Source organism: Montipora capricornis, chromosome 3 (genome assembly GCF_036669925.1).
Source record: "Montipora capricornis isolate CH-2021 chromosome 3, ASM3666992v2, whole genome shotgun sequence".
NCBI classification, from domain to species: Eukaryota; Metazoa; Cnidaria; class Anthozoa; order Scleractinia; family Acroporidae; genus Montipora; species Montipora capricornis.
In genome coordinates this window covers 55,472,958-55,497,957 of record NC_090885.1, presented here as the reverse complement: position 1 = coordinate 55,497,957, position 25,000 = coordinate 55,472,958, and the positions used below count along the sequence as shown (strand labels likewise).

The 25,000-nt window shown below is 39.0% G+C and overlaps 2 protein-coding genes and 2 long non-coding RNA genes across 6 annotated transcripts in view; 2 read left to right on the top strand and 2 right to left on the bottom strand.

The window, feature by feature from the left end:
- Window positions 1-879: 879 nt before the first annotated feature.
- LOC138043439 (trace amine-associated receptor 7f-like) lies at window positions 880-2,345 on the top strand. Its single transcript, XM_068889704.1, has 2 exons — window positions 880-1,056; window positions 1,394-2,345. Exon 2 carries the CDS (start codon window positions 1,421-1,423, stop codon window positions 2,309-2,311), a length of 891 nt encoding a protein of 296 aa, XP_068745805.1. The 5' UTR covers window positions 880-1,056; window positions 1,394-1,420; the 3' UTR covers window positions 2,312-2,345.
- Window positions 2,346-7,802: 5,457 nt separating this feature from the next.
- LOC138043442 (uncharacterized) lies at window positions 7,803-9,695 on the bottom strand. The gene is made up of 2 exons (XR_011131260.1): window positions 9,599-9,695; window positions 7,803-8,685 (listed from the first exon to the last, which is right to left on the bottom strand). It is a non-coding gene; the product is annotated as an uncharacterized lncRNA (long non-coding RNA).
- A 2,236-nt stretch (window positions 9,696-11,931) lies between these two features.
- Window positions 11,932-25,000, bottom strand: part of LOC138043443 (uncharacterized) — a 19,241-nt gene continuing 6,172 nt past the window's right edge. Inside the window, exons 2-3 of the long non-coding RNA XR_011131261.1 lie at window positions 15,961-16,018; window positions 11,932-12,125 (exon numbers count right to left, since the gene is read on the bottom strand). This is a non-coding gene — a long non-coding RNA (uncharacterized lncRNA). The remainder of the gene's footprint in view (window positions 12,126-15,960; window positions 16,019-25,000) is intronic.
- The window catches only part of LOC138043440 (uncharacterized), a 19,753-nt gene continuing 7,392 nt past the window's right edge, over window positions 12,640-25,000 (top strand). For all 3 annotated transcript variants that reach the window (XM_068889708.1, XM_068889706.1, XM_068889705.1), the window contains exons 1-3: window positions 12,640-12,951; window positions 13,147-13,170; window positions 17,551-17,611. In XM_068889708.1, the coding sequence (XP_068745809.1) occupies window positions 12,820-12,951; window positions 13,147-13,170; window positions 17,551-17,611 (217 nt within the window). In that variant the 5' untranslated portion in view covers window positions 12,640-12,819. The remainder of the gene's footprint in view (window positions 12,952-13,146; window positions 13,171-17,550; window positions 17,612-25,000) is intronic.

The following is a 25,000-nucleotide window of genomic DNA, read 5'->3' as shown; positions in this document are numbered from 1 at the left end:
TCACTACTGCGCCATCGCTGCACCCCAGTTCCATATTTGAACTGGTTTGAAAAAAAAACTGGTTTGAAAGAAATAAACCGGTTTGACAAAGTTTTAACCGAAAATTAAATTAAACCACAATAAAACCACAAGTTTCGAGTTGATCGGTGCATTACTTTTGAGAATAATACTCCCACGCTGTGCCAGTTTACCCAGGCCTAAACTTTCGACAAGTTAACTCTAACTCGAGGGCTTACAGCTGCCTCAAAAGTTCAATAGAAAATTAAAGTACTTTTACTTACTTTAGAAAGCTCACAAAATTGTTGTTCTGTTTTTCCTTCCAGTAAATTATTGGTGCTTTCGATAATCAAACTACGATCAAGATCACAAAGCTCAAACTGGTGTTCTAGTAAAACACGACTTTAAAATTATTTCAATGAGGCTGACAGATAGGGCTGACAAATGGTAGTATGAAGAAAGATAAACGTACCAAGGAAACACAGAATAATCAAGTTGATTGGACAGTGGATCAATCGCGGTATTTTTACGGTTTTTCTTATTCGTGGTAGGAATTACTGATACCAAAAGCGCTAGCTGTCGGTTGGTTCTGAAATTATCGTAGCACCTGCTATATTCCTAGCGCCATCTGTTGTTTGTCATTGATAGAGTTCAGAGCAATAATTTTTCGGAATATTTTAATGCATGTAATTGCGCATTCTTAGTCGGCGTAGGGCTTTTGTCAACATAAGTGGAGTTTCACCTTGACGCATGTCATTGTTGGGTAACATGATGTCGTTGTACCATAAATTCAATTCAATTTGACAATGGAAGGTGAACTGAAAATAGCTTGAAATTAATTGATGGTAGAAGAAATTGTTTTGCTGGCGGGAAATTGTTTTATGTTGATGGATGTTTGATGGTCGCTCTCACAGAAAAGACGGCTAACAGTTGTTTGGGTTTGTGGACTAGGGATTTCCTTCAAGGAAACTTGGTGTAAGCCAGAAAAGAGAGCCGACTCAAGAAACGAAAGACGAACAAAGGATAACTTAAAGAGATTTATGTAAGCATACGGCTACGGTAAGGTTTACCAGTTTTTATACACACGCACAAAACACACAATAAAACTAACAACTATCAAAACGTTTGAATCACCGTGCTTACACGGTGACATTGTGTATCGCGGTACTGTGATAATCCTTGCCGTCCTATCTCATACCAACGTAACATTTTGACCATGGCACGAATTAACTTTTATCTTTTTAACCAAGTTACCCACATGTAGCAAAATAAAAATTATTTAATTGATAATTCTAAAATTTTAGAATCTCTTGTTGTAGTCTGTTTGAAACAAATCAAAGAGGTAGTTTCTGTGCTTAAAACGTGTTGAAAATGTGTGGTCCTATTTTTTCGACAGGTGTATTGCAAGACAGAAAGTTCCAACATGGTGTTTTCTTCTTCTGTCTGCACTACGCTGCTTGTTTTGTATGGAACTGAAATGGCTGTAATATTAGCACTCAATTTTCTCACCATTCTTGTTTTCGTAAAGAATCGTTTTCTTCGTAAGCCTGGCATGTACTTGGTAATTAATCTGGCAGTTGCGGACATGTTAGTTGGGGCATTTCCGGTATCATGTACCTACATTGACTTGGGAAAAACATGCAACATTTGGAAGGGACACTGTTCAATAGGCCAAGGGTTTGAGGTTCTCCATATGTTGTGGAATATGTTTCTTATTGCTTCCCTGACAAACCTCGCTATGATATCTATAGAAAGAGCGCATGCGACTTGTCGACCATTTGAACATCGCGTTATCACACAACGGGTTTATGGTACAGTCATCGCTGTCAGTTGGCTTCTGGCTTCCTCAATTGCAACTTCTTTGCAAGTCATCAGTCAAACCAGAAGAGACCTTTACTTTTACGTATGGAATTCATTTAATGCAATTTGTCTTTTTGTTATCTGTGTTTCTTACGTATCCATTGCTGTAAAAATTTGTTGCGGCGTACGTCCTCAGCACCACGATCGTGCAGTCAGTAGAGAGAAAAAACTGACCAAGACATTGTTTATCGTGACTTTAGTATCTTTACTTCTGTGGTTGCCTTTTACAATATGCTCTTTTCTGTTCTTTTCTACCCACATTATAACTTCCCTTTCACCGTTAGCAATCAAGTTGTTGAATTATGCGTGTATGTTTCTCTACTACGCAAACTCCTTTGCTAATTCCATTCTGTACGCAACCAGGATGCCAAATTTCAGAAGAGCTGCAATATTACTTTGTCGTCGGAACCGGCAAAGGCAGGTTGTGCCTTTTTTTTCTCCAAGGGAACTGTAAAGATCTGAGAAGAACAAAGGGCAACTATAGTCAGAAAAACAACCTAAGAGAAATAAAATACTCTTCCATGGAAGATTGCAAAGGAGAGGAAGTGTCCCCTCATCACCTGTTAAAGATAAGATAAAGATACTTTATTTAATGTGAAATATACGCTTAGCTTAATCAGTTAGTTAACATGTAATCCTCGATCCTAATATATTCTAAAAACTAAAAGACTGGAAAATGTACAATAACAGCTAAGGACTTAAAGTAAAAGCGATAAGATTGACAGGCAGTTAGTTACTGATAATTTATGCCCACCTTAGTTTTAATGTCGTTCGCTAGCTCGTTCCCGCATGCGAGATAATCCCGGGTGGAGACAAAAATAACTGTAAATGCGAGATAACAAACTAGAAATGCGAGATAGAAAATGCGAAGATATAAAAAACTAGAAAATGCGAGATGAATAAATTTAAAGGTTTTCTTTAAATCTAGAACCTGGGAATCGAGGAGTGGGGAACGGGGAATCTCTACAATAGAAATTTTGAAAACGGGAATGTCGAAATCTCTGGTATAGAGTTTTAATAGCAGCTTACATGGGCAATAAACAGATCATCAGCAGCAAACCTTCCAAATGCGTTCTTCTTGACCTAAGACATTAAAATTCACGCTTTAACGCAATGCCGCTTTTAAGACTGTGCGATAGTGCAGCCGGCAAGATGGAGAAATAACTTTGCAGTCGGCTAGCCTCACCTGTCGACTTTTCCCCGCCTATTTGCTGCCTTAAGGCCTGTTTTAGGGTAGTAACAGTGAAAAGCTTAAAGAAAAATTTGTCGTCGAAAAAACACTTGTCTTTTAGGTTAAAACAAATTCAGTAAAAACAGACATTTTACTGATTTGTGATGTGATCGCAATTATTTATCTTTTGCGACAACGTTCTCCGTTTTGCGATGCTGATCGCGTTCCATAGGCAGTTTGATAGGTAGAGAAGATTGCTGAATCGGCAGTCAACGCATACAAACGCCTGCGCGGGAAATCGAAGTGATATTGTTTTTTTATGTCTGGAGTAAACCCTAAAAGTGCTACTGTGACGAAATTTGAATCTTCCCTATCGAAGCCATTTTGGCACATAAACACGTAGTCTGTACGAGAAGAAGAATGCTGTTTACCATTTTCAAATATCTCTTTTTGTTCTGGAGATATTCAAGTTTTTTTAATATGCAAATTAGCCAAGTGATGACGTCATAAACCCTACCAAATTTTGATCAAGTATGATGGAGAAAGATATCTCAGCCAATTTGTATCAGAAATACTTGGTTCTTTGCACTAAGATTCTAGTAAATGTGTTCCACAATATGAGCATACCATTTTTGTTACCATGGCAACATACTGGGTTCCAGACCTCCCTGATATTAAAAGCTTTGCAGACCGCCTTTGGCGTTCTGTTTTGATATTTGCAAATGGTGCCTCCTCTGCATGATCCTGCCAGCATATAAAGATGTTAGGTCTAGCCTGAGATCACCAAAATATTGAAATCAGGTTGGAGGGGACTGGAAAAGAGTGAGTTGCCATGGGAACCAATTTCTTTACAGTCGTAGGTGTGTTGTCTTCAGAACTATCAGCTCACCAAGTTTCAATGGTCTCTGTTGCAAATTGACCGAGATAGCTCTATTTATATTCTTGATGTTCTACTGGGTTGGGTGAATGACGTCATCAGCCTTCTCATTTGCATATTTAACACATTTTTCAAACTTAAATATCTCTGGAACCAATGCAGATATTTCCAAACGGTAAACAGCGTTTTTAATGTTTCATGGTACTCTATGTGATAAACCAAAAAACTCAAGGGATAAAAATTTGATCACAGTAGCACTTTAAGCTTATTGTTTGTTAAAACACCTAGGCTAGCTTCGTGCAGAAATGTTTACTATTTTCAAATTCTTGTCTGACAGTTTTGCGATTACGAAACTTTAGTATAAATACACAGGTGATTGTACAAAATTGCGCGCTCTCATTGGCTCGCTATCTCGGATTATCAGCGGATAATCACCTCGACGGACAAAATGGCTGCCAGTAGTCGTTTTGCCACTGTAAGTGAAGATGATTTCGCGTTTTTTGAAATAATCACCTGACAGTGTATTTATACTAACACATTTATTCGCCTCAGGCTCAGTGATTATCGGTGAATATTTACCTCGACTTCGTCTCGGTGAATATTCACCGATAATCACTTCGCCCTCGGCGAATAATTATTAATTAGTATAAATACATAGCTGATTATGCAAAATCGCGCGCTCTCATTGGCTCGCTGTCTCGGATTATCAGCCGATAATTACCTCGACGGACAAAATAGCTGGCAGTTGTCGTTTTGCCAATGTAAGTGAAGATGATTTCGCGTTGAAATGTTTTTTTTTCTCTCTTTTTTGAAATAATTACCTGTGTATTTAAACTAAAACCATTATTCGCCTCAGGCTCAGTGATTATCGGTGAATATTTACCGATAATCACTTCGCCTTCGGCGAATAATTGTTAAATGTGCATGACTACAAGCCTGAGTACACGTGATCTCTGCGCGAGACGAAGAACATTATGCAAGTGAAACATAAATGTCAGGAGTTTTTATATGTTTATTCCCCGCATACTGGTCTCTCTTTGAATGCCAAGCCTCCAGGAAAAGTCTCTTTTGATAGTCAACTGCCTTGTCAACTATAGTGGCGTTGTCAAAGTCCATATTATGGCCAAATTGGTTTGCGATGGCAATTCTAAAATTGGGCAACACGCAAACCAATTTGGCCATAATATGGACTTTGACCACGCCACTATAGTTGACAAGGCAGTTGACTATCACAAGAGACTTTTCTTGGAGGCTTGGCATTCAAAGAGAGACCAGAATGCGGGGAATGAACATATAGAAATTCCTGACATTTATGTTTCACTTGCATGATGTTCTTCGTCTCGCGCAGAGATCACGTGTACTCAAGCTTGTAGTCATGGACATACGCAAATATGTACCGTTGGAAGAAGCTGTTGCTTTTTTGTCAAATTCAAACCGAGGATGACCGAAGCTTTTCAATCGAAACGTCTTTACCAAGTTTTTTGAGAACGTCGTTTGACGCTCAAATAAGTCAGTGTCCAACATTTCTTATAGTCATTATACATCATGTATGTTTCAGTTCTTTTATTCCTTCGAAGATAATTTAATATTGTTACCCCCTGCCCTCCTAACGAGGTTCATCAATCAACAATGTCCTTCTAAAAAGCCCTGAGAAAGAAAAGTAGAATCGGTTGTCATGCACAGTATGCCTAGCCCCAACCTTAATGCAAACCATTTAAAATCAGTGCCTAGACTTAACAACCATTGGGGTTTTATAAAATACTCATGAAAAAATTTAAGCTACACTAAGTTCATCCACTCACCTCTAGGAACAATTTAATTACCAATATATTACACGTACTTGCTAATAATTGATGAGTTTTTGTTGATGTTTCCTACTTTCAATTTCAATCTAGTTTAAAATAAAATGACCTAGGTTGAAATAAAAATTAACCTGAATTTAAATTTAACTGTAACAAACACAACACCACACAAAGCGGTTTTCGGAATAACGGCCCACCGTGAGAACCACCAGAACACTGATGAAGACATTAAATGTCAAGAGCTGGCTTCTGGTAAAAACACTTTTGACAATGATCAGCGTGAAATTGTTGAAAGAGCAGCCAAACGCAAGAAGATACGTGAAGAAGAGAGTCAATACAATGAAGAAATGGTAAAACAAACCAAGCAACCAAGGAAGGCACCTGTCAAGATCGATGACATGGTTGAAGTCAAGCTGAATAGACAGGGTAGAAAAAACGAGTCCTGTACACATGAACATGCCGTTGGGCAAAAAAATGGAGATTAGGAAAGAATATGCTAAAATAGTAACTCCACAAGTCTAGCCACTGATTCCACAAGGAATCAGTAAGGGATTTATTTCATTTTCAAGGTTATACCCTTGCACTTCAAGCAATGTGACACTCGATTATTACAAAGAAATTTCGTTCAAAACTGCTTTTTGCAAGCAAGCTAGGGTTATTGTCAGTGGCATTTGTTCAGTTTGCAAAGAAATGAGGTAACAACACTTTGTTTTGACTGTATCTTTATTTCTTGTATTCAGATTAAATTTAAAACAAATATAATGCATCTATACACTTGGTCACCTTAGTGGACAGTGTCTGTAATGTTACCCAAATTGTATTACTTAGTTAACCAGTCAGAAATCCACTGATTTGGCCTAAATACCAACCCTATTTATGACGCCAACCCTAACCTTAACTTCTGAAAACAAATCGCAATTTCATAATGACAACCCTAAACTCAAACTGACGCAGTCCTTAGGCCTAAATGCAGTATCGTGACCATGGCCCACATTTTCTGTTTGAAGCTAACCATTCAGAGGCACTTCTAAACCAAAAAAAAAAAAAAAAAAAGAATTGATTTGAAAAGGAAAATAACTTTTGTAAGTGTCTGGTCGTTCTAGCACTGGAGGGACACTGTAAACTGAGACCCCGTTTACACGGATCCGGACAAATTTGTTCACGGACAAAATTTGCACAGTTCCACCTTGCGTTCACACGGGACCGGTGGAACTGGACTAATTTTTGATCGGTTAAGTGTGCAAGTTTGGGACCTGAACTTTTTGACCGGCACGGTTCCACTATGCGTCCGGACTCGTAAAAACTCCCGAACTGTGGAAGGTTTTGCACGGTTAGAGTGGGTAAGGGATGGAATCTACTTATGTTTTTTGGTTGCTAAGCAAAAATGTTTCAAGGTTGGGTTGGGGTGCGTGTCCTCGTCCCATTCTTCTCGCCGGCTTCGCCAGCTTGCGTTTTCCGTGCCTACAATTGAGCCTGCTAGCAGGCTACACCTACTATATTCCTAGCGCCATCTGTTGTTTGGCATTGATAGAGTTCAGAGCAAAAATTTTTCCAAATATTTTAATGCATGCAGGTGTGCTTTCTTAGTCCGCGTAGGGCTTTTGTCAACTTAAGTGGAGTTTCACCTTGACGCATGTTATCGTTGGGTAACATGATGTCGTTGTACCATGAATTAAATTCAATATGACAATGTAAGGTGACACTGAAAATAGCTTGAAATTAACTGATGGTAGAAGAAATTGTTTTGCTGGCGGAAATTGTTTAATGTTGATGGGTGTTTGATGGTCGCTCTCACAGAAAAGACTAACAGTTGTTTGCGTTTGTGGACTAGGGATTTCCTTCAAGGAAACTTGGTGTAAGCCAGAAAAGAGAGCCGACTCAAGAAACGAAAGACGAACAAAGGATAACTTAAAGAGTTATGTAAGTATACAGCTACGGCAAGGTTTACCAGTTTTTATACACACGCACAAAACACACAATAAAACTAACAACTATGAAAACGTTTGAATCACCGTGCTTGCATGGCGATATTGCGTATCGCGGTACTGTGATAATCCTTGCCGTCATCTCTACTACCAACGTTAACATTTTGACCATGGTACAATCTAACCTTTATGTTTTTAGCCAAGTTGCCTACATGTAGCAAAATAAAAATTATTTGATTGATAATTCTAAAATTTTAGAATCTCTTGTTGAAGTCAGTTTGAAACAAATCAGCGAGGTAGTTTCTTTGCTTAAAACGTGTTGAAAATGTGTGGTCCTATTTTTTCGACAGGTGTATTGTAAGACGGAAAGTTCCAATATGGTGTTTTCTTCTTCTGTCTGCACTACGCTGCTTGTTTTGTATGGAACTGAAATGGCTGTAATATCAGCACTCAATTTTCTCACCAAACCTCGCTATGATATCTATAGAAAGAGTGCATGCGACTTGTCGACCATTTGAACACCGCGTTATCACACAACGGGTCTATGGTACAGTCATCGCTGTCAGTTGGCTTCTGGCTTCCTTAATTGCAACTTCTTTCAAGTCATCAGTCAAACCCGAAGAGACCTTTATTTTTACGTATGGAAGTCATTTGATGCAATTTGTCTTTTTGTTATCTGTGTTTCTTACGTATCCATTGCTGTAAACGTTTGTTGCGGCGTACTTCCTCAGCACCATGATCGTGCAGTCAGTAGAGAGAAAAAATTGACCAAGACATTGTTTATCGTGACTTTAGTATCTTTACTTCTGTGGTTGCCTTATAAAATATGCTCTTTTCTGTTCTTTTCTAACGACATTATGACTTCCCTTTCGCCGTTAGCAATCAAGTTGTTGAATTATGCGTGTATCTTTCTCTACTTCGCAAACTCCTTTGCTAATTCCATTCTGTACGCAACCAGGATGCCAAATTTCAGAAGAGCTGCAATATTACTTTGTCGTCGGAACCGGCAAAGGCAGGTTGTGCCTTTTTTCTCTCCAAGGGAACTGTGAAGATCTGAGAAGAACAAAGGGAAACTATAATATGAAAAACAACCGTAGAGAAATGGAAGATTGCAATGGAGAGGAAGTGTTCCCGCATCACCTGTTAAAGATAAGATAAAGATACTTTATTTAATGTGAAATATGCGCTTAGCTTAAGGCCATCCCCTTTTTTTTCCGTTTCGCGTCGTGCAACCGACCCAAATTTTGGGCATTTTCCAAAGAAAAAAAAAGGTTAACGAGGTTTTTAAGCCATTTTTTTGTCGCACACGAGTTTTGGTGGTTGGTCCTTTTTCCCACGCTGTCTTAATTTTGCCACAACATCCGCCAACGTTTCCGCCATATTGATTTTGGGTTCACGTCTTGTTGTTTTCCTGGCTCCACAGCTATGATGCCCCGGTACAAGGCCTCCGATTCCGAGAATGCTTATAATTTTTTTTTAGGTTTTTTTGTTTTCAATCCGACCGACCGACCCAATATCAAGAAACGCATTCGACGGTAAACAAAAAAAAAAAAAAAAGGGGGACGGCCTAATCAGTTAGTTAACATGTAATCCACGATCCTAATATATTCTAAAAAGTAGAAGATAGAAAAATGTATACAATAAAAGCTAAGGACTTTAAGTAGCGATAAGAGTGACAAAAACGACAAGCAGTTAGTTACTGATAATTTGCGCCCACTTTAGTTCTAATGTCGTTCGCTAACTCGTTGGAAGCCTGTAGGGGACATGCGAGATAATCCCAGGTGGAGAAAAAAACTGTAAATGTGAAATAACAAACTAGAAATGCGAGATAGAAAATGCGAGATAAAAAATTTGAAAATGCGAGATAAAGAAATTTAAAGGTTTTCTTTAAATCTAGAACCTCCAATAGAAATTTGAAAACGGGGAATGTCGAAATCTCCGGTATAAATTTTTAATAGCAGCTTACATGTGCAATAAACAGATCATCAGCAGCAAACCTTCCAATGCGTACTTCTTGACCTAAGACATAAAAACTCACGCTTTAACCCACTGCCGCTTTTAAGACTGTACAATAGTGCAACCGGTAAGCAAGATGGAAAAATAACTTTGCAGTCGGCTTGCCTCACCTGTCAACTTTTCCCCGGCCTATTTGCTGCCCTAGATCCCGTTTTAGGGTAGTAACAGTGAAAAGCTTAAAGATAAATTTGTCGTCGAAAAAAAACTTGTTATTTAGGTTAAAAGAAAAATTCAGTGGAAACTGACATTTCACTGATTTGTGATGTGATCGCAATTATTTATCTTTTGCGGCAGCGTTCTCTGTTTTGCCATGCTGATCACGATTCATGGGCAGTTTGATACGTAGAGAAGATTGCTGAATCGGCAGTCAATGCATTTCGGGGAACATCGCGGCGACGTCGAGGAAAAAGAGAATTTTCCCCTCGGCTTTGCCGCCATAGAGCATTTTACTTCAAACCCTGGGAATTTTCTTCTTCAACTTGGTCTTGAATTGGGCTGGACAGTGGGCAAATAACTAAAACAACTTGTGTCAACAGTATCTCAACGGATAGCTTCTAATTGTGTTTACGGTAGAAGAGAACAGTTCAAAGGTGAACCTGTTTTCACAATCAGACTGCAAACACGTCCTTCCTTTAAACAAATGATGCATTCCCTTAGTTCTGTTCTTCTCCGAGCACCTTTAGGATGATGGAATTGATAGTAAGACTAGGGCATCGCGGTTTAACTCGACCTATTCCCTACTCTTTGTTAGATGACAAGTCACTAATCATCACCTGTCGCTTTTCAGTGACCAAAATACTGCGTTCGTGGACGTTCGTGTGATTTTGCGGACCATCACGAGGCGCACTTTTCTCAGTCTAAAACTTGCCCTCACGTGTCGGGAAACGAGTGCCTCACAAAGCATTTTGCTCATCCCTTTCCTCACGTGAGTGGTGGAATTCATTAAAACTTGAGTACAGACGAAAACATATGATAATACAAGAGGATAGTCAGATCCGTTTCTAATATAAAATTTGCAATTACGAAATTTTATGCCCGCTGGGCGATTGGATATTTACTACGGGGTCACGGAAAGCTCATGATTTATTCGATCCATGCCTTGCATGGCAAGCTGTTTGCTTGACTCCAAAAAGAAGTGAAGTCCTGCCTGACGAAGTGGAATTATACTAACTTCAGTCGTACAGTCATCTTTACCTCATAACTCTTGTCTATCATAAAATACAAATTTGTTGACTAGATCGACCACGATCTGGCACCTTTAGCCTACTGCTATCTCAAATCTCAAATCTCATTTTTAAGGAGCTCATATTAAGGGTGCGAGCTCATATTAAGGGTGCGTTCGATTGACCGTATTCCGGAATACTGAATACATGGAATGGAAGTTAGAAATCCTTCGTTTTTACGTAGATTCAGATTAAACTTGTCAAATACTTGCTAAAATGCTATTTTAAACATATCTTTATTATCCTCGTTGCTTCAAAACGCCAAACAAACCGTTTTAAATCATCTCTCTACGTATTCTTATTCCGGAATAGGGTCAATCGAACGCAACCTAAATAAGCCTTCTGGTTTCTTTATGAGCTTCCTCGCCACTAAATGTCCTTAAAAAGTAGGTACAAAATTTTTAAAAATATGTATATAAATACAAGTAAAATAAAAATGAAATTAAAATTAAAGTATGTATTGTTATTGATAATATTGAGAATTGTGGCAACAGTGAACTGAACTGAACCAGCTTTGCTTTGTGAAGTTGGCACTCGCTGCAAAAAAAAAAGTTCCCAGTTGGTGTTAGCAAGCAAACATGGTCGCTTTTCTAAAAAAAAGGATTTTAAGCTAAAACGTTTCATTTGTACGAAGGTTGTAATTTTCATGAAATTTGACGTCTTGACAGATGGCCGCGTGCTGGATTTACTGTGAGAAAAATAAAACACGCCATCGGATACAACGTTTGTTTCACTTGAATCATTTGGACAACGTATAAGCGATATTTGACACTCATTACGATACATTTATGGAATTTTGTCCACTCTTGGTTTGTAAAACAAATTATATATATTTGTATATTTTTTTAAATACGAAAAAAAAAACTCTGGCACTCTAAATTTATTGCGCTCATCGTCTACGTAACATACACGACCGCTGGAAATGTGGATGATGATTTTTGTACCAAGTAGGGAGAAAAAAATAGAAAATGAAGAGATAATCGTCCTTTAATGGGAAACAACATTTCTTAGATTCACCGCAAATTTGATTACATACAGGATTCAAGCTTTTCTTATTTTATGCACCAGAAGAGTCCACTGAAAAATAATTTTTACTGAATCTGGACTGACAAAAACCATAACGTTTTTCGTGCATGCTTGGTATGGGCAGTTTATACATATTGCGATCATTTTAAAATCAAACAAAGGAAGATTTACCGAGTTTATGAGATTAAACTGATAACTTGATTACCCTTGTCAATCTATCGCATTCACCTAAAAGCATCAACGAAAAGTACATATAAATATGGTAATTAACATAATTTTTCTATTTTAATAGCCATTTTATGCCACTAAGGGCGTGCAACTCAAACCGTAACCGATTCAATACTTGACGTGTCCTCACTAGGGCATCAGAGGAAACCATTTTCATGTATTTTTCAATTTGTATGTAACAGCTTTAAAATTCAAGTTGTCGATCTTTTCAAATCTGTATTTTTTGCTTTAATAAATTTAATTGAAAATGTTTTCAATTACCGTTTCACTCTCAGCCTCTTGTTGATCTCAGTTTCGTGTAAAGAAGCCGGATGATTTTTGTTCTGAAACCGTATCGTTGTGACGTCACACCCGCTGTGGAACGGCCAAAAAGTTCTGTTTTTGTTTAATTTTGTTCTTCTTTGTTACGAGTCTCGACGAAGTGCATTGTTTTTGAAATCTCTTGACAGTTCAAATTGATAACAGCAGAGGTGTAACACTTTTCGGTCAGAGCAACTGAAAAAATTTAGCCAGCACTCCATCATTCGAACTGAGACTCTTATTAGTTATTGTCAGTCGAAAGAAAGTCACAATATTTGAGTATCATCTTCTCCTCACCTGACGTTAGCTGTCTTTATGACTTTATTACCACAAATCCGTGGGCACTGAGATCTCTGGGAATACATGAACTTCGGATTTTTTTCCTTTTTGGAAAATGAAGAGGAAATTTCTCAATCTTGTTGGTTTCATTTCTATATTTGCCCGGGAGAGTTGTGGTGTAGATGAAAGCAAAGCGTTTTTCAACACAGTTAGACGTGGACATATGATTATAAAATGCGAGGAAAAGGTAAGTAAATACAGTAATAATCATAAAATTGACAATTCTATGTAAATGAAACCAGTATTGTAATTGATCAACTAGAAGATTCACTTTTAGTATGTGAGCAGTGTCAACCGTACATTTTAGTCCGAGACAATTCTTACCGCATAGCTTTACATCTATTATCTTTCAATCTTTTTTAACATGATTCCTTCGCTGAAGTATGGACAGCAACCAGCAGCAAAAGTGAGTAGAAAGCAAAATATAACTGTAAATTACCGTATTTCTTTTTCACTTTTGCGCTAACATCTGGAAAAATATTTTTCTTTTTGCTTTAATATTCACACAGCCAAAGAGAATGAACCATAAACATAATGGACCCTGATCTCTCTTGGTGTTATTCTGACCACCCATCTCTGTTTTCATCATGAACACAAAAGTAGAGGGAGTGATTAGAGCATTCAGATATGCTACTAGCAAAAATTGGCGCCTCTTTATCATATTAACTCGCAATTAAGCTACAATTCGAATCAAATCTCCCCGGAAAATGAATGCACGGCACTGACCGAAACTTCTTAGGTATAAGAGAAAAATCTTTTTTTATAAATAAGTGAACGTGCACCTATTCAACTGACAGTGCTGAAAGCTTTTGGCCTGCGAGGCAATGATGAATATAACGCTAATACTACGATCCACCTTCTCTATTAAACTGGGAAAGTATAATGTTTTAAGAGAGGAAGAAGCAAATTTATATAAATGTAAAAGTTCATCCCTTGAAATTATTTCCTTATGGATTAGGCGTTAGGATATCATTTAAGCCCATGAATTGGTCAAGTTATTGTTATTATCAGTTTTTGATATGAACATGTCACTACCTGCACCTTGTCCTAACTATAAACTGATCCTTCCCAAAATTATGATTGCCTTTACAAAAGGGGGATTTGCCCAAAAGGTTATATTTGCCGGAAAAATGCTGGCTAAAAGTATTTCAATTCCTAAACGTTAACCTCGAGCCGGTGTCTTAAAAGGAAGAATATCAGCGAGAAAAGAAGCATTTATGATATAATGATATAGCTCCGTAATGGCTATTCAATTCAAACAACCAAGAAAAATAATAAAAATCTGCGACCTGAACACGTTTCCGACCAAACCTTATTCCAAATTCATTATCACACTGATAATATTGTGCTTCCATCGGCGATATCATTCAATATTGTTTTCAGTTTCTACTGAGGCGAAGTAATGGCGTTGTGTGTGGTGTCTTTTAGACGTTAACTTGAAAATGAGAGGTTTTCATCTACAATTCCTAAAACAACATTTAATGAAACCTAGACGGATTCTGATTTCAACTGAAATCGATTTTTGAGACAAAACCGATGCGAAATACTTTTGTTTGTTATGATGAACCCTGCGAAACTCAATTGTAATCCTCATATGATCATGGCGCATACCCTGCTAACAGAGGCCCTTCGACCTATAGACACTCTCTATGGCTGTGAAGAACAAATGGGCTCTGATCCCACAGTAGCTGCATATACGTGCCAGTTTTCAACACCGATTTTTAGTGGAAGCGAGATGCCTAAAATGTTCCCCGTCTATTGAAATATAGAATAGTTGTGAAAGGAATTGATAGCCCTCAATGTACATGCAGGAAAAGAAGTAATAAGGAGATCCACTTCTGAAAACTTCAGTATCAATTTAATTGTCCGCATCGATGCAGCCCTCAGTATTTTTGCCTATTTAGCTGAAAAGTGGTTTTATCTTTTTTGCTTCGGGCAGTCTTTCGCCAAAAGAGCTGACCGAGAGTTTCGCCTCTTTATTTCTCTCTTGTTTTAGACCTTGTGGCGGAAAAATAGTGAATTTGGCAGCAACGCAAACAAATCTAATAGCTTTTTTGTAGAGGTTATTATAGAGCTCGTACGCCAGGACGAAACCTTCGTGGAAACGATTTTTAGAAGTAAACTTTTGTCAGTAATAACACTAATATGAACTGGGTAGGCATAAAGCTCATATACCAGCGTCCTTAACAAAACTTAGGAAGCAGACAGAACCAGCAAAAAGTGTCCTAAAGTTTAAAAATTTCGACGATTTTAGTGAGACACCATCATTGAGGGGCGTGTGAAGTTAAACATGAAACAATCTGCTAACAAACTTAAGAAACAAACAAAAATTGAAGTGAATTCGATCCTAAGCGCGGAAAAGCCTTTGTGTAGCGGCTCAAAGTAGACAACTGGTCGTCTGTTTACAATTTGTGGTTGGATTGAATCTTTTGGTAACACATGGATTTGAGACTGTAGCATATTAATCCACGTTGCGTCCTATTGCCTCCTGCATCTATTCTAATTAGTCTCATCGAGAGAAAATAAAGGAGGCTACCTCCTTTATTTTCTCGTGGTCTCATATGATCTCAGCTTTTAGTGGTAGTGCACTTTAAGTGCACCACTCACTATGTCACTGGTTTTATGAGTGTAAGTAACAGAGTAAGTCCCTTTGCAGTAAGCGCGTGCATAAATCATGAAAATAATCAAGCTTGTTGGAAGCTAACCTGTTCGAGGCTCCCAGATAGTTGAGAAAATGAAACCAAAAAAATGCAAATGAAAATGCAAAAAACGAGTGGAGGCTTGGGTCGACCCAAGCCCCCCACTCCTTTTTGAACGCCGCACGCAGTTGTTTTCTTGGAGCCTGGAACAGGCTACTTGGAAGCGTGTTTGAATTTCAACAAATTAGCCCCAAAATCCGCTCCTATTTCCAAAACCTCAAGAGTTGGACAATTTGTGTTGAATTCGCACATTTCTTGTCGAACTTTACAACACTTGAAAAAAAAAAAAAAACAGAACTAACAAAAACCCGGTGTCTTGCAATTGCCGTCATTTTGTCACAGATCTGTCCTTTGTTTCGTGAGTTTGTTAGTAACACGCAAGATTTGAAAAACCGCTTATGCGATGATCGCGTAACAATCACCTCAAGGGCAGCCAATCAGTACAGAGAATTTCGATAATCATCTATGTAATTATTCTAAAGAGAGATACCACTGACCTATTACATTTGGTGTAGACCGCAGCATTTTTTCCCACAGCTCTCACAACGGCTAACCCTAAAACATAAACATATCATCGCCCGCATTTAACACGCGCTCCTAATTGCCATCTTAGCAAACAATCAAGGGAATTCAAGGAGCAAATTAAGCCAAAAGCCTTTGAGACCCGTGTCTAGGCTCTTTGTAACGTACAAAGACTGTCCAAAAACATATTTTTATCACCTAGAAAAATTTGATCTGTTCGAATATCTTAGCTGCAAATTGAAGTGTCCTAAAAGTTTAGGGAATGAAAGCTTCACTTCAGAAATTGCTAGCTAAACGTTACCTTCCAAGAACTTTCCAGCAAACCATTTGCTTATCAGAAACTGCTAGGTGACCTTTTTAAGTAACAAAAATTGCAATTCCCTGGTTGCGAATCTTTTAAGTGACGTTTTAGTAAAGAAATGTGTAGCTGCTTGGCAACGTAGAACCGAAATTCTTAAGGCAGGTTAACACGGTACGATTTGTCAGCCAGTTTTGCCGGGCCGATAAATCGTACCGTGAAAATTATGTAAAATGTGTAATTTTTCCTCCAAAGATCTTCCCGTTGTCCTTTTAGTATCCGCCATTTTGAACACTTTATCCACTCGCATGCCTGTTGATTGACACGGGGGTTTCTCTCGGAGTGTCGGCTCGACTTCAAAAAATCTGTTGCGTTGCCACATATTTTTTTAATCGGACCGATTTTCATTTCCATGAATCGGGCATTCATCGGCTGTCAAAATACACGCAAAATTTAGGCACCCGTTCCAGAGATTATGGGAGTGCCGAGCACATCTCTGGAGGTGTGCACACCACTCGAGCTCCAAATATTCATTACTGTGCCACAATTTTGGAAACCGTGCCAATTTTGTGCGCATTGTGGTCAGTCTTGTCTATAGATGCTTTCTGCCCGATCGGGTCGAGGTGCGCTCCAGGTGATTCAGACCCTAGGGCTGCAACTGAAGTAAGCGTCATTAGCAGGGCCAGTTTAAAAAAGGTGAATAGAGCTATCCACCAGAAAAATCATCATCCTGCGTGTTTACGAGAATTTAACTACTATTGGTCATAGCTTGTTAGCCCTTTTGTCTACTGCAGATGTCTGTATATTGCTCTTCCTGGATAAAATTGCTCAGTGTTTTGCAGTATCTAAAAGAAACTTTAAGTCTACTCAATGCATCAACCTTGTTAATTTTTCATTATTTTGTCTGTGAGTCTCGGTTTGTCTGTTTGATCTCCCTGAGCTTAACATGTAATATTTAACAATTATTCTACGAGGGCACACTGGATATGAGGTTGATAGATGACGCTCCGAGTTGGTTATAATCATTTTATATACAGCAAGCCCGAGCAGAATAATTTTTTTGCTAAAAACCCCAGGATCAAAACTCTTCCACTGAAGCATCGATTTCTGCCTCTTTTAACTGATTGACTGCCATTTTGAACTCTGACGTTATTTCAGGTAGTAGCCAACATCCCTATCACTAGTCTTCTTTCTCTCGGATTAATATTATTGAATTCTAAAGCGTTGTTTCATGCAAGTGCTACAATTTATCACGATTCCACTGCAGAATGGTGAAGGTGAACCGTGCAGACAAGGATGTGAGTTTTTTTACATAGCTGTGAATTCCGGTAAGTTAGCATTTGTTTGCCAAACTGGGGTTTGCTTAAAATGCTGGCCTCGGTTGTTCAAAGGGTGGATAACACCATCCACCGGTCGGATAAATTGATATTCAACGGATAAACACTTGCAAAACCAATTGAGTTATTCAATGGATAATGATTTATCCACTGGGTAGTGCTATCCACCCTTCGAACAACTGGGGACTGGTGTGTAGGGGAGAAGTGGGTAAGAGGCTTAGTACGGACAATGGGAACTGCTATGTCTGCACATGGTGGCTCAATTGGTTGAGCATCGGGTCTCTGTGTGGAAGGTCGTGAGTTTGGCTACGGTCTCACCAACACTCGGGGTCTTTTTTTTCTTTTTGTATGTATTTTGATATTCAAGTGTAACGTGAACTTATGTTATGTGACTGTTAAAAATTTAATAAAATATAACAATGAAAACATTAAGGGTCTTAAAATAACTGAAGGCAATGACACCTGCAAAGGTTTAGACTTTTAACTCTTCTCGGATGAAGACTAAACCGTAGGCTCCGTCAAATATCTTCCATGTTCATAAGTTCCCCGTGGGGCGTCAAAGAACCCACGCACTTCTCGAGAAGAGTATATGGGATGACGTTCCTGGTGCTGTGGCTTTCCTTTGTGGGTGTATGAGTGGGTGGGTATAGCAGGTCCACATCAGCTGAATAGCTGCCAAAACTTCAACTTTCATAAAGTTTCATTTCCCTCTGTTTAAAATCAAATTTGACAAAAACCAAAAGCACGATACTTTTTAGTTTGTTTAGGACTCAGTAGTCCTGTTCCGGGACTCCCTCTTACCCTGCCCTGAAAATGGACCTGGAACCCACGCGGGAAAAGAGAGAGTCCTGTATTACTTGCAGGCGCATGCTCGGAATTAGCCAATCATATTGCATTAGATGCCAGACTGGATATGTAAATAAAGGGAACCTTGAAACTCCGACAAAAAATCGTATATGAAAATTACTGTGTGATTCGCAGTGTCAGGAAAGAGAACATCGAATTATCAGGGGCACCCAACGAATCTGTTCCTCACTTTATCTGTTCCTCAGAGGAATCTTGCTTGCTGGCAAAAATACAGGTGTTCCGTTGAGCTGGCTGGGAAATTTATTTGATAGAGGTTTTGCCTGGGAATTACTGACTTTTTCTAGCATTTCAACCCGAGCTGGCTGTAGAAACTCTGAAGACTGAGAACGACAAACATACATTGTACGACGGCTGGTCAGAGTGATTGCGCTTACGGAAAAAACCTGTGTCGGTTTTGTTCGTTTGTTAAGGACGGTGCCTACTATTGTTATTGCGCATAGGTTCTGCGCATCTCCAGATACTCGGATTTCCTATCGCTGATGCTCACTAATACAGGGATATTTTTCGCGGTTTAAAACTATCCGGAGAAAGTAGATCTTAGTAAGTACTCTTGGTATTCAAAAAGAAAATTGGGGGTAACCATGCATTTTTGAGAAAGAACGCCACACATCGCTTTGTATTTTACAGCTTTTTACAAATATTATTCATGAATTATCTTGAAAAATGCGTGGTTACCCCCAATTTTCTTTTTGGATTTCAATAACACTTGTTAAGATCTACATTTCCTGCATAATCACACAACGGGGGAAAAATATCTTTAATTAGTAGACACCGTCCTTAAAAGCGCGCGGAGGGTCGCCTGGAGGTTGCACAGATCGAGGAACACGGATTGTGCTGTTTTCCTCATTTACATGTAAGATTAATTTCCATTGTTATTATATCTGTATGCTGAGATTCTCGTGATGTTCTTCTACACTGAATTGAAATGAACAGAGTGAATTTAACAGTATTAACTTGTATTTTCATTCACAGATTTCAGTTTCGACCAGAGTTTCGACGGTGTACAATGTGTTTGTTGTTAGCGTTTTCGGAGGTATGAGACTTCCTATTGCAGTTGTTTTAATGCTTTTATTCGGTTATCTGTATTAGTCAAGTGCGTGATGATCTTTTACAGTTGAAGCGAATTGAGCCAACGAATTGTAAGAAATTGACAGCAGTACGTATTTTTCTTATTCGTGTAGGCAGCCACGGGATCAACCAGGTGCTTTCCTCAAACACAAGGTAAAAATCAAGAAAAATTCGCACTTATTTTAATTTAGTTTATTTCGTTAGAAAGACGATTTATTACTCTCGACAACTCCTACGAAGAGATCCTTTTGTAAGAACCTGTTGGCAGATATTTGGCATAATTATGCAAAACCCTGTTTAGTGAACTAAAATTAAGCAGGTTCTATAATTATGTAAGTAACAGTTAAATTGCAATAAACACTTTAACCAAGGAGTTTGACTTTGAGATCGCAAATATTTATTTTTCTAGTAATCAATACTTATATCTCCTACATAGAAATTAGGACCTTGTCAAGAACCCACTTTAAGCCTGCATCCAAGTATCCCTATTTTGCCAGACAAAAAATATATATCTGTTCGTATATGCAGGCTTTTACTATTGTTTTTTTTTTTTTTGTGACTAAGAAAATTTTCTTGGTTTTGGTGAGACTGTGGTTTTAATTCTGAGAATGCTTCTGATGATCAGCTGTTTTGTATTGGGTTGAGTGCTTAATTAAGACATACTATTGTTCTTACAATGTATGATTGTGTCAGCAATAACTGTTGTTATCAACACATACATTGACAAATCAAGTACTGTTATTGTGACCAACAGCACTAATTCTTTTTTACTTGGCAGATTGTTTACTTTTCCTTTTCAACAATCACAAATTATCTTTAGTTATACTTTGTCTCTGTACAAAGCCAAACTGAGTTAGGCTTGTGAAGATGGGCATTCTTTGTTTGTTCATTCTTACAACTCTCTCTCTCTTCCAGCAGGTTGAGTTAGGCTAGTGAGGATGGCCATTCTTTGTTTGTTTATTCTTAAGACCCGCACTCTTCCATCACGTTGAGTTAGGCTTGTGACGATGGCCATTCATTGTTTGTTTATTCTTACGACCCTCTCTCTTCCATCAGGTTGAGTTAGGCTTGTGACGATGGCCATTCTTTGTTTGTTCATTCTTACGACCCTCTCTCTTCCATCAGCTTGAGTTAGGCTTGTGACGATGGCCATTTTTTGTTTGTTCATTCTTACGACCCTGATCTCTCTTCCATCAGGTTGAGTTAGGCTTGTGACGATGGCCATTCTTTGTTTGTATATTCTTAGGACCCTCTCTCTTCCATCAGGTTTAGTTAGGCTTGTGACGATGGCCATTTATTGTTTGTTCATTCTTACAACCATCTCTCTTCCATGACGTTGAGTTAGGCTTGTGACGATGGCCATTCTTTGTTTGTTCATTCTTACGACGCTCTCTCTTTCATCAGGTTGAGTTAGGCTTGTGACGATGGCCATTCTTTGTTTGTTCATTCTTAGGACCCTCTCTCTTCCATCAGGTTTAGTTAGGCTAGTGAGGATGGCCATTCTTTGTTTGTTAATTCTTAAGACCCTCTCTCTTCCATCAGGTTGAGTTAGGCTTGTGACGATGGCCATTCATTGTTTGTTCATTCTTACGACCCTCTCCCTTCCATCAGGTTGAGTTAGGCTTGTGACGATGGCCATTCTTTGTTTGTTCATTCTTACGACCCTGATCTCTCTTCCATCAGCTTGAGTTAGGCTTGTCACGATGGCCATTCTTTGTTTGTTCATTCTTAGGACCCTCTCTCTTCCATCAGGTTTAGTTAGGCTTGTGACAAAGGCCATACATTGTTTGTTTATTCTTACGACGCTCTCTCTTCCATCAGGTTGAGTTAGGCTTGTGACGATGGCCATTCATTGTTTGTTCATTCTTACAACCATCTCTCTTCCATCAGGTTGAGTTAGGCTTGTGACGATGGCCATTCATTGTTTGTTCATTCTTACGACCCTCTCTCTTCCATCAGGTTGAGTTAGGCTTGTGACGATGGCCATTCTTTGTTTGTTCATTCTTACGACCCTGATCTCTCTTCCATCAGCTTGAGTTAGGCTTGTGACGATGGCCATTCTTTGTTTGTTCATTCTTAGGACCCTCTCTCTTCCATCAGGTTTAGTTAGGCTTGTGACGATGGCCATACATTGTTTGTTTATTCTTACGACGCTCTCTCTTCCATCAGGTTGAGTTAGGCTTGTGACGATGGCCATTCATTGTTTGTTCATTCTTACAACCATCTCTCTTCCATCAGGTTGAGTTAGGCTTGTGACGATGGCCATTCTTTGTTTGTTCATTCTTAGGACCCTCTCTCTTCCATCAGGTTTGGTTAGGCTTGTGACGATGGCCATTCTTTGTTTGTTCATTCTTAGGACCCTCTCTCTTCCATCAGGTTGAGTTAGGCTTGTGACGATGGCCATTCTTTGTTTCTTCATTCTTAGGACCCTCTCTCTTCCATCAGGTTTAGTTAGGCTTGTGACGATGGCCATTCTTTGTTTGTTCATTCTTACGACGCTCTCTCTTCCATCAGGTTGAGTTAGGCTTGTGACGATGGCCATTCTTTGTTTGTTCATTCTTAGGACCCTCTCTCTTCCATCAGGTTGAGTTAGGCTTGTGACGATGGCCATTCTTTGTTTGTTCATTCTTAGGACCCTCTCTCTTCCATCAGGTTTAGTTAGGCTTGTGACGATGGCCATTCTTTGTTTGTTCATTCTTACGACGCTCTCTCTTCCATCAGGTTGAGTTAGGCTTGTGACGATGGCCATTCTTTGTTTCTTCATTCTTTCGACCCTCTCTCTTCCATCAGGTTGAGTTAGGCTTGTGACGATCGCCATTCTTTGTTTGTTCATTCTTACGACCCTCTCTCTTCCATCAGGTTGAGTTAGGCTTGTGACGATGGCCATTCTTTGTTTGTTCATTCTTACGAACCTCTCTCTTCCATCAGGTTGAGTTAGGCTTGTGACGATGGCCATTCTTTGTTTGTTCATTCTTACGACCCACTCTCTTCCATCAGGTTGAGTTAGGCTTGTGACGATGGCCATACATTGTTTGTTTATTCTCATGACGCTCTCTCTTCCATCAGGTTGAGTTAGGCTTGTGACGATGGCCATTCATTGTTTGTTCATTCTTACAACCATCTCTCTTCCATGAGGTTGAGTTAGGCTTGTGACGATGGCCATTTTTGTTTGTTCATTCTTACGACCCTCTCTCTTCCATCAGGTTGAGTTAGGCTTGTGACGATGGCCATTCATTGTTTGTTCATTCTTACAACCATCTCTCTTCCATTAGGTTGAGTTAGGCTTGTGACGATGGCCATTCTTTGTTTGTTCATTCTTACGACGCTCTCTCTTCCATCAGGTTGAGTTAGGCTTGTGACGATGGGCATTCTTTGTTTGTTCATTGTTATGACCATCTCTCCTCCATCAGGTTGAGTTAGGCTTGTGACAATGGCCATTCCTTGTTTGTTCATTCTTATGACCATCTCTCTTCCATCAGGTTGATTTAGGCTTGTGACGATGGCCATTCATTGTTTGTTCCTTCTTATGACCATCTCTCTTCCATCAGGTTGAGTTAGGCTTGTGACGAAGGTTTCTGCATCTAAGAATTACAGGGGCTCGAGTCTACTTTTTACAAATACTAACAATCACAGGATGCCTACTTAATGTGTTTGATCCTTGGTATTATTGAATTTAGAAGCAATGTATGAGAATAGCAAAAAGTTCCATATTATTGTACAATTCTGGGATAAATATTTGCATTAACTAACCTTCATCCGAAATGTTCTGCTGTGTCGTTATTGTGGCTGCTTGTGGGAAATTTAACGATTTCAAGAACGTGTGTTGCTCTGGTAAAAATTGCTACAATTTGCCATTTTCAGCCATAATAACAACAGCACATCATTTGAGATAGTTTATCCTCATCTTGTGTAAATATTTATTGCAGAATAGTACAATAATAATTATGGAACTTTTTGCTATTCTCATACATTGCTTCTAAATTCACCCTTTGTGTAAAGTAAAGGTAAAGTGAAGTGGTGCATTTATATAGCGCCCTTATCACTAACGTCTCAAAGGCGCTTTACAATGATCAATTTACCCCCAGCGGACTGGAAGCATATACAGGCGCAAATAGCAGCCGCTTCTAAGCAGTCCATGCATGCTGATACTCATTTTACCGACCTCGGAAGGATGGAAAGCTGAGTAAACTTTAGCGGGAAAGAAGGTCGCCAAATGTTCCAGTCTCGGCAGAACCGGGAATGGAACTCGGGACCTTAGGGTTGAAAGGCAGAGATCTTACCACTGCGCCAACCCCGCCGCTGTGTGGGTCCCCTGTGATAACAATGATTAGTGAGTCCATAGCTAGATCTGAAAACTCAATCAGCATTACTGCTGGCTCTACCCAATTAATATCACGGTCTCTAATTTATTTCCTTTTTAATTATTTTTCAGGCTACAATGGAAATAGCAAGGAATTGGACATTAGCAATTGTGTAACTGAAGAGATCAATAAAAATGTAAAATGAAGAGCTATTTCAAGTTTCCGGTTGTTCTGCCTTATTGTAGACAATACAGGTTTATCCTAGCAAGTATTTTTTTGCTTTGTGTACAATGTTGCTAGGTATTATGAATTCTGTGCTCGCTTTCCAGGGTGACAAAAGGCTCCTAAAATTCAAACTGCTCCAAACAGCAGTACATGTAGAGTATCATACTAACACAAAAACTACAGCTGTGTGTTTCACATTATCGTTCCATTATCATTATCAATATAAGTATTGTTATTGTTATCATCATCATCATTATTAGTAGTAGTAATAGTAGTGGTATTATTCCTTTCATTAATTAATTAATTAATTAATTTAATTCCTGGCTGGGAAATAAATTTGATCAGCTGGCTGGGAAACCAACCATTTTTATCTAGCTGGCTGGGAAATTTCTTGTGTGTCTTGCTGGGAAAAAGGAACAGATAATTTTTTCCCAGCAACACTGAAAAACACCAGAAAATGCCTTAATAACATTTATTTTCATTAACTGGGTTATAATAATACATTTTACAACAAATTGGTCGTTGGGTGCCCCTGCATGTAGCAAACAGAATTAACTGAATGGAGTGTAATGTGAAGTGCTAGATTTCTATCCCATATGAACCATATGAGCGTTAGCCCTACTGATGGAACTGGGCCCACACAAGGACAGAGAAAAACTCTGACCAGGGTGGGAATTGAACCCACGACCTTCGGGTTAGATCTCCGCCGCTCTACCGACTGAGCTACAAGGTCAGACGGGAGCAGGCTGTGGGAACTGAAGATGTATAACGTAACCTTTCCCTGTACTTGTACATGTAGCAAACACACTTGCGAAATCCTGTTCGGGTTTAACAAAACCATCATTACCGGTAACGACTGCATGAATAGCTTGCAGTTGCTCCGCTTTAGGCACAAAGGAAAAGTGGCATTTCTTAAGCG

What these genes read in the sequence shown, in the direction of transcription:
- LOC138043439 (XM_068889704.1), top strand. Translation starts at nt 1,421, where the DNA reads ATGGTGTTTTCTTCTTCTGTCTGCACTACGCTGCTTGTTTTGTATGGA.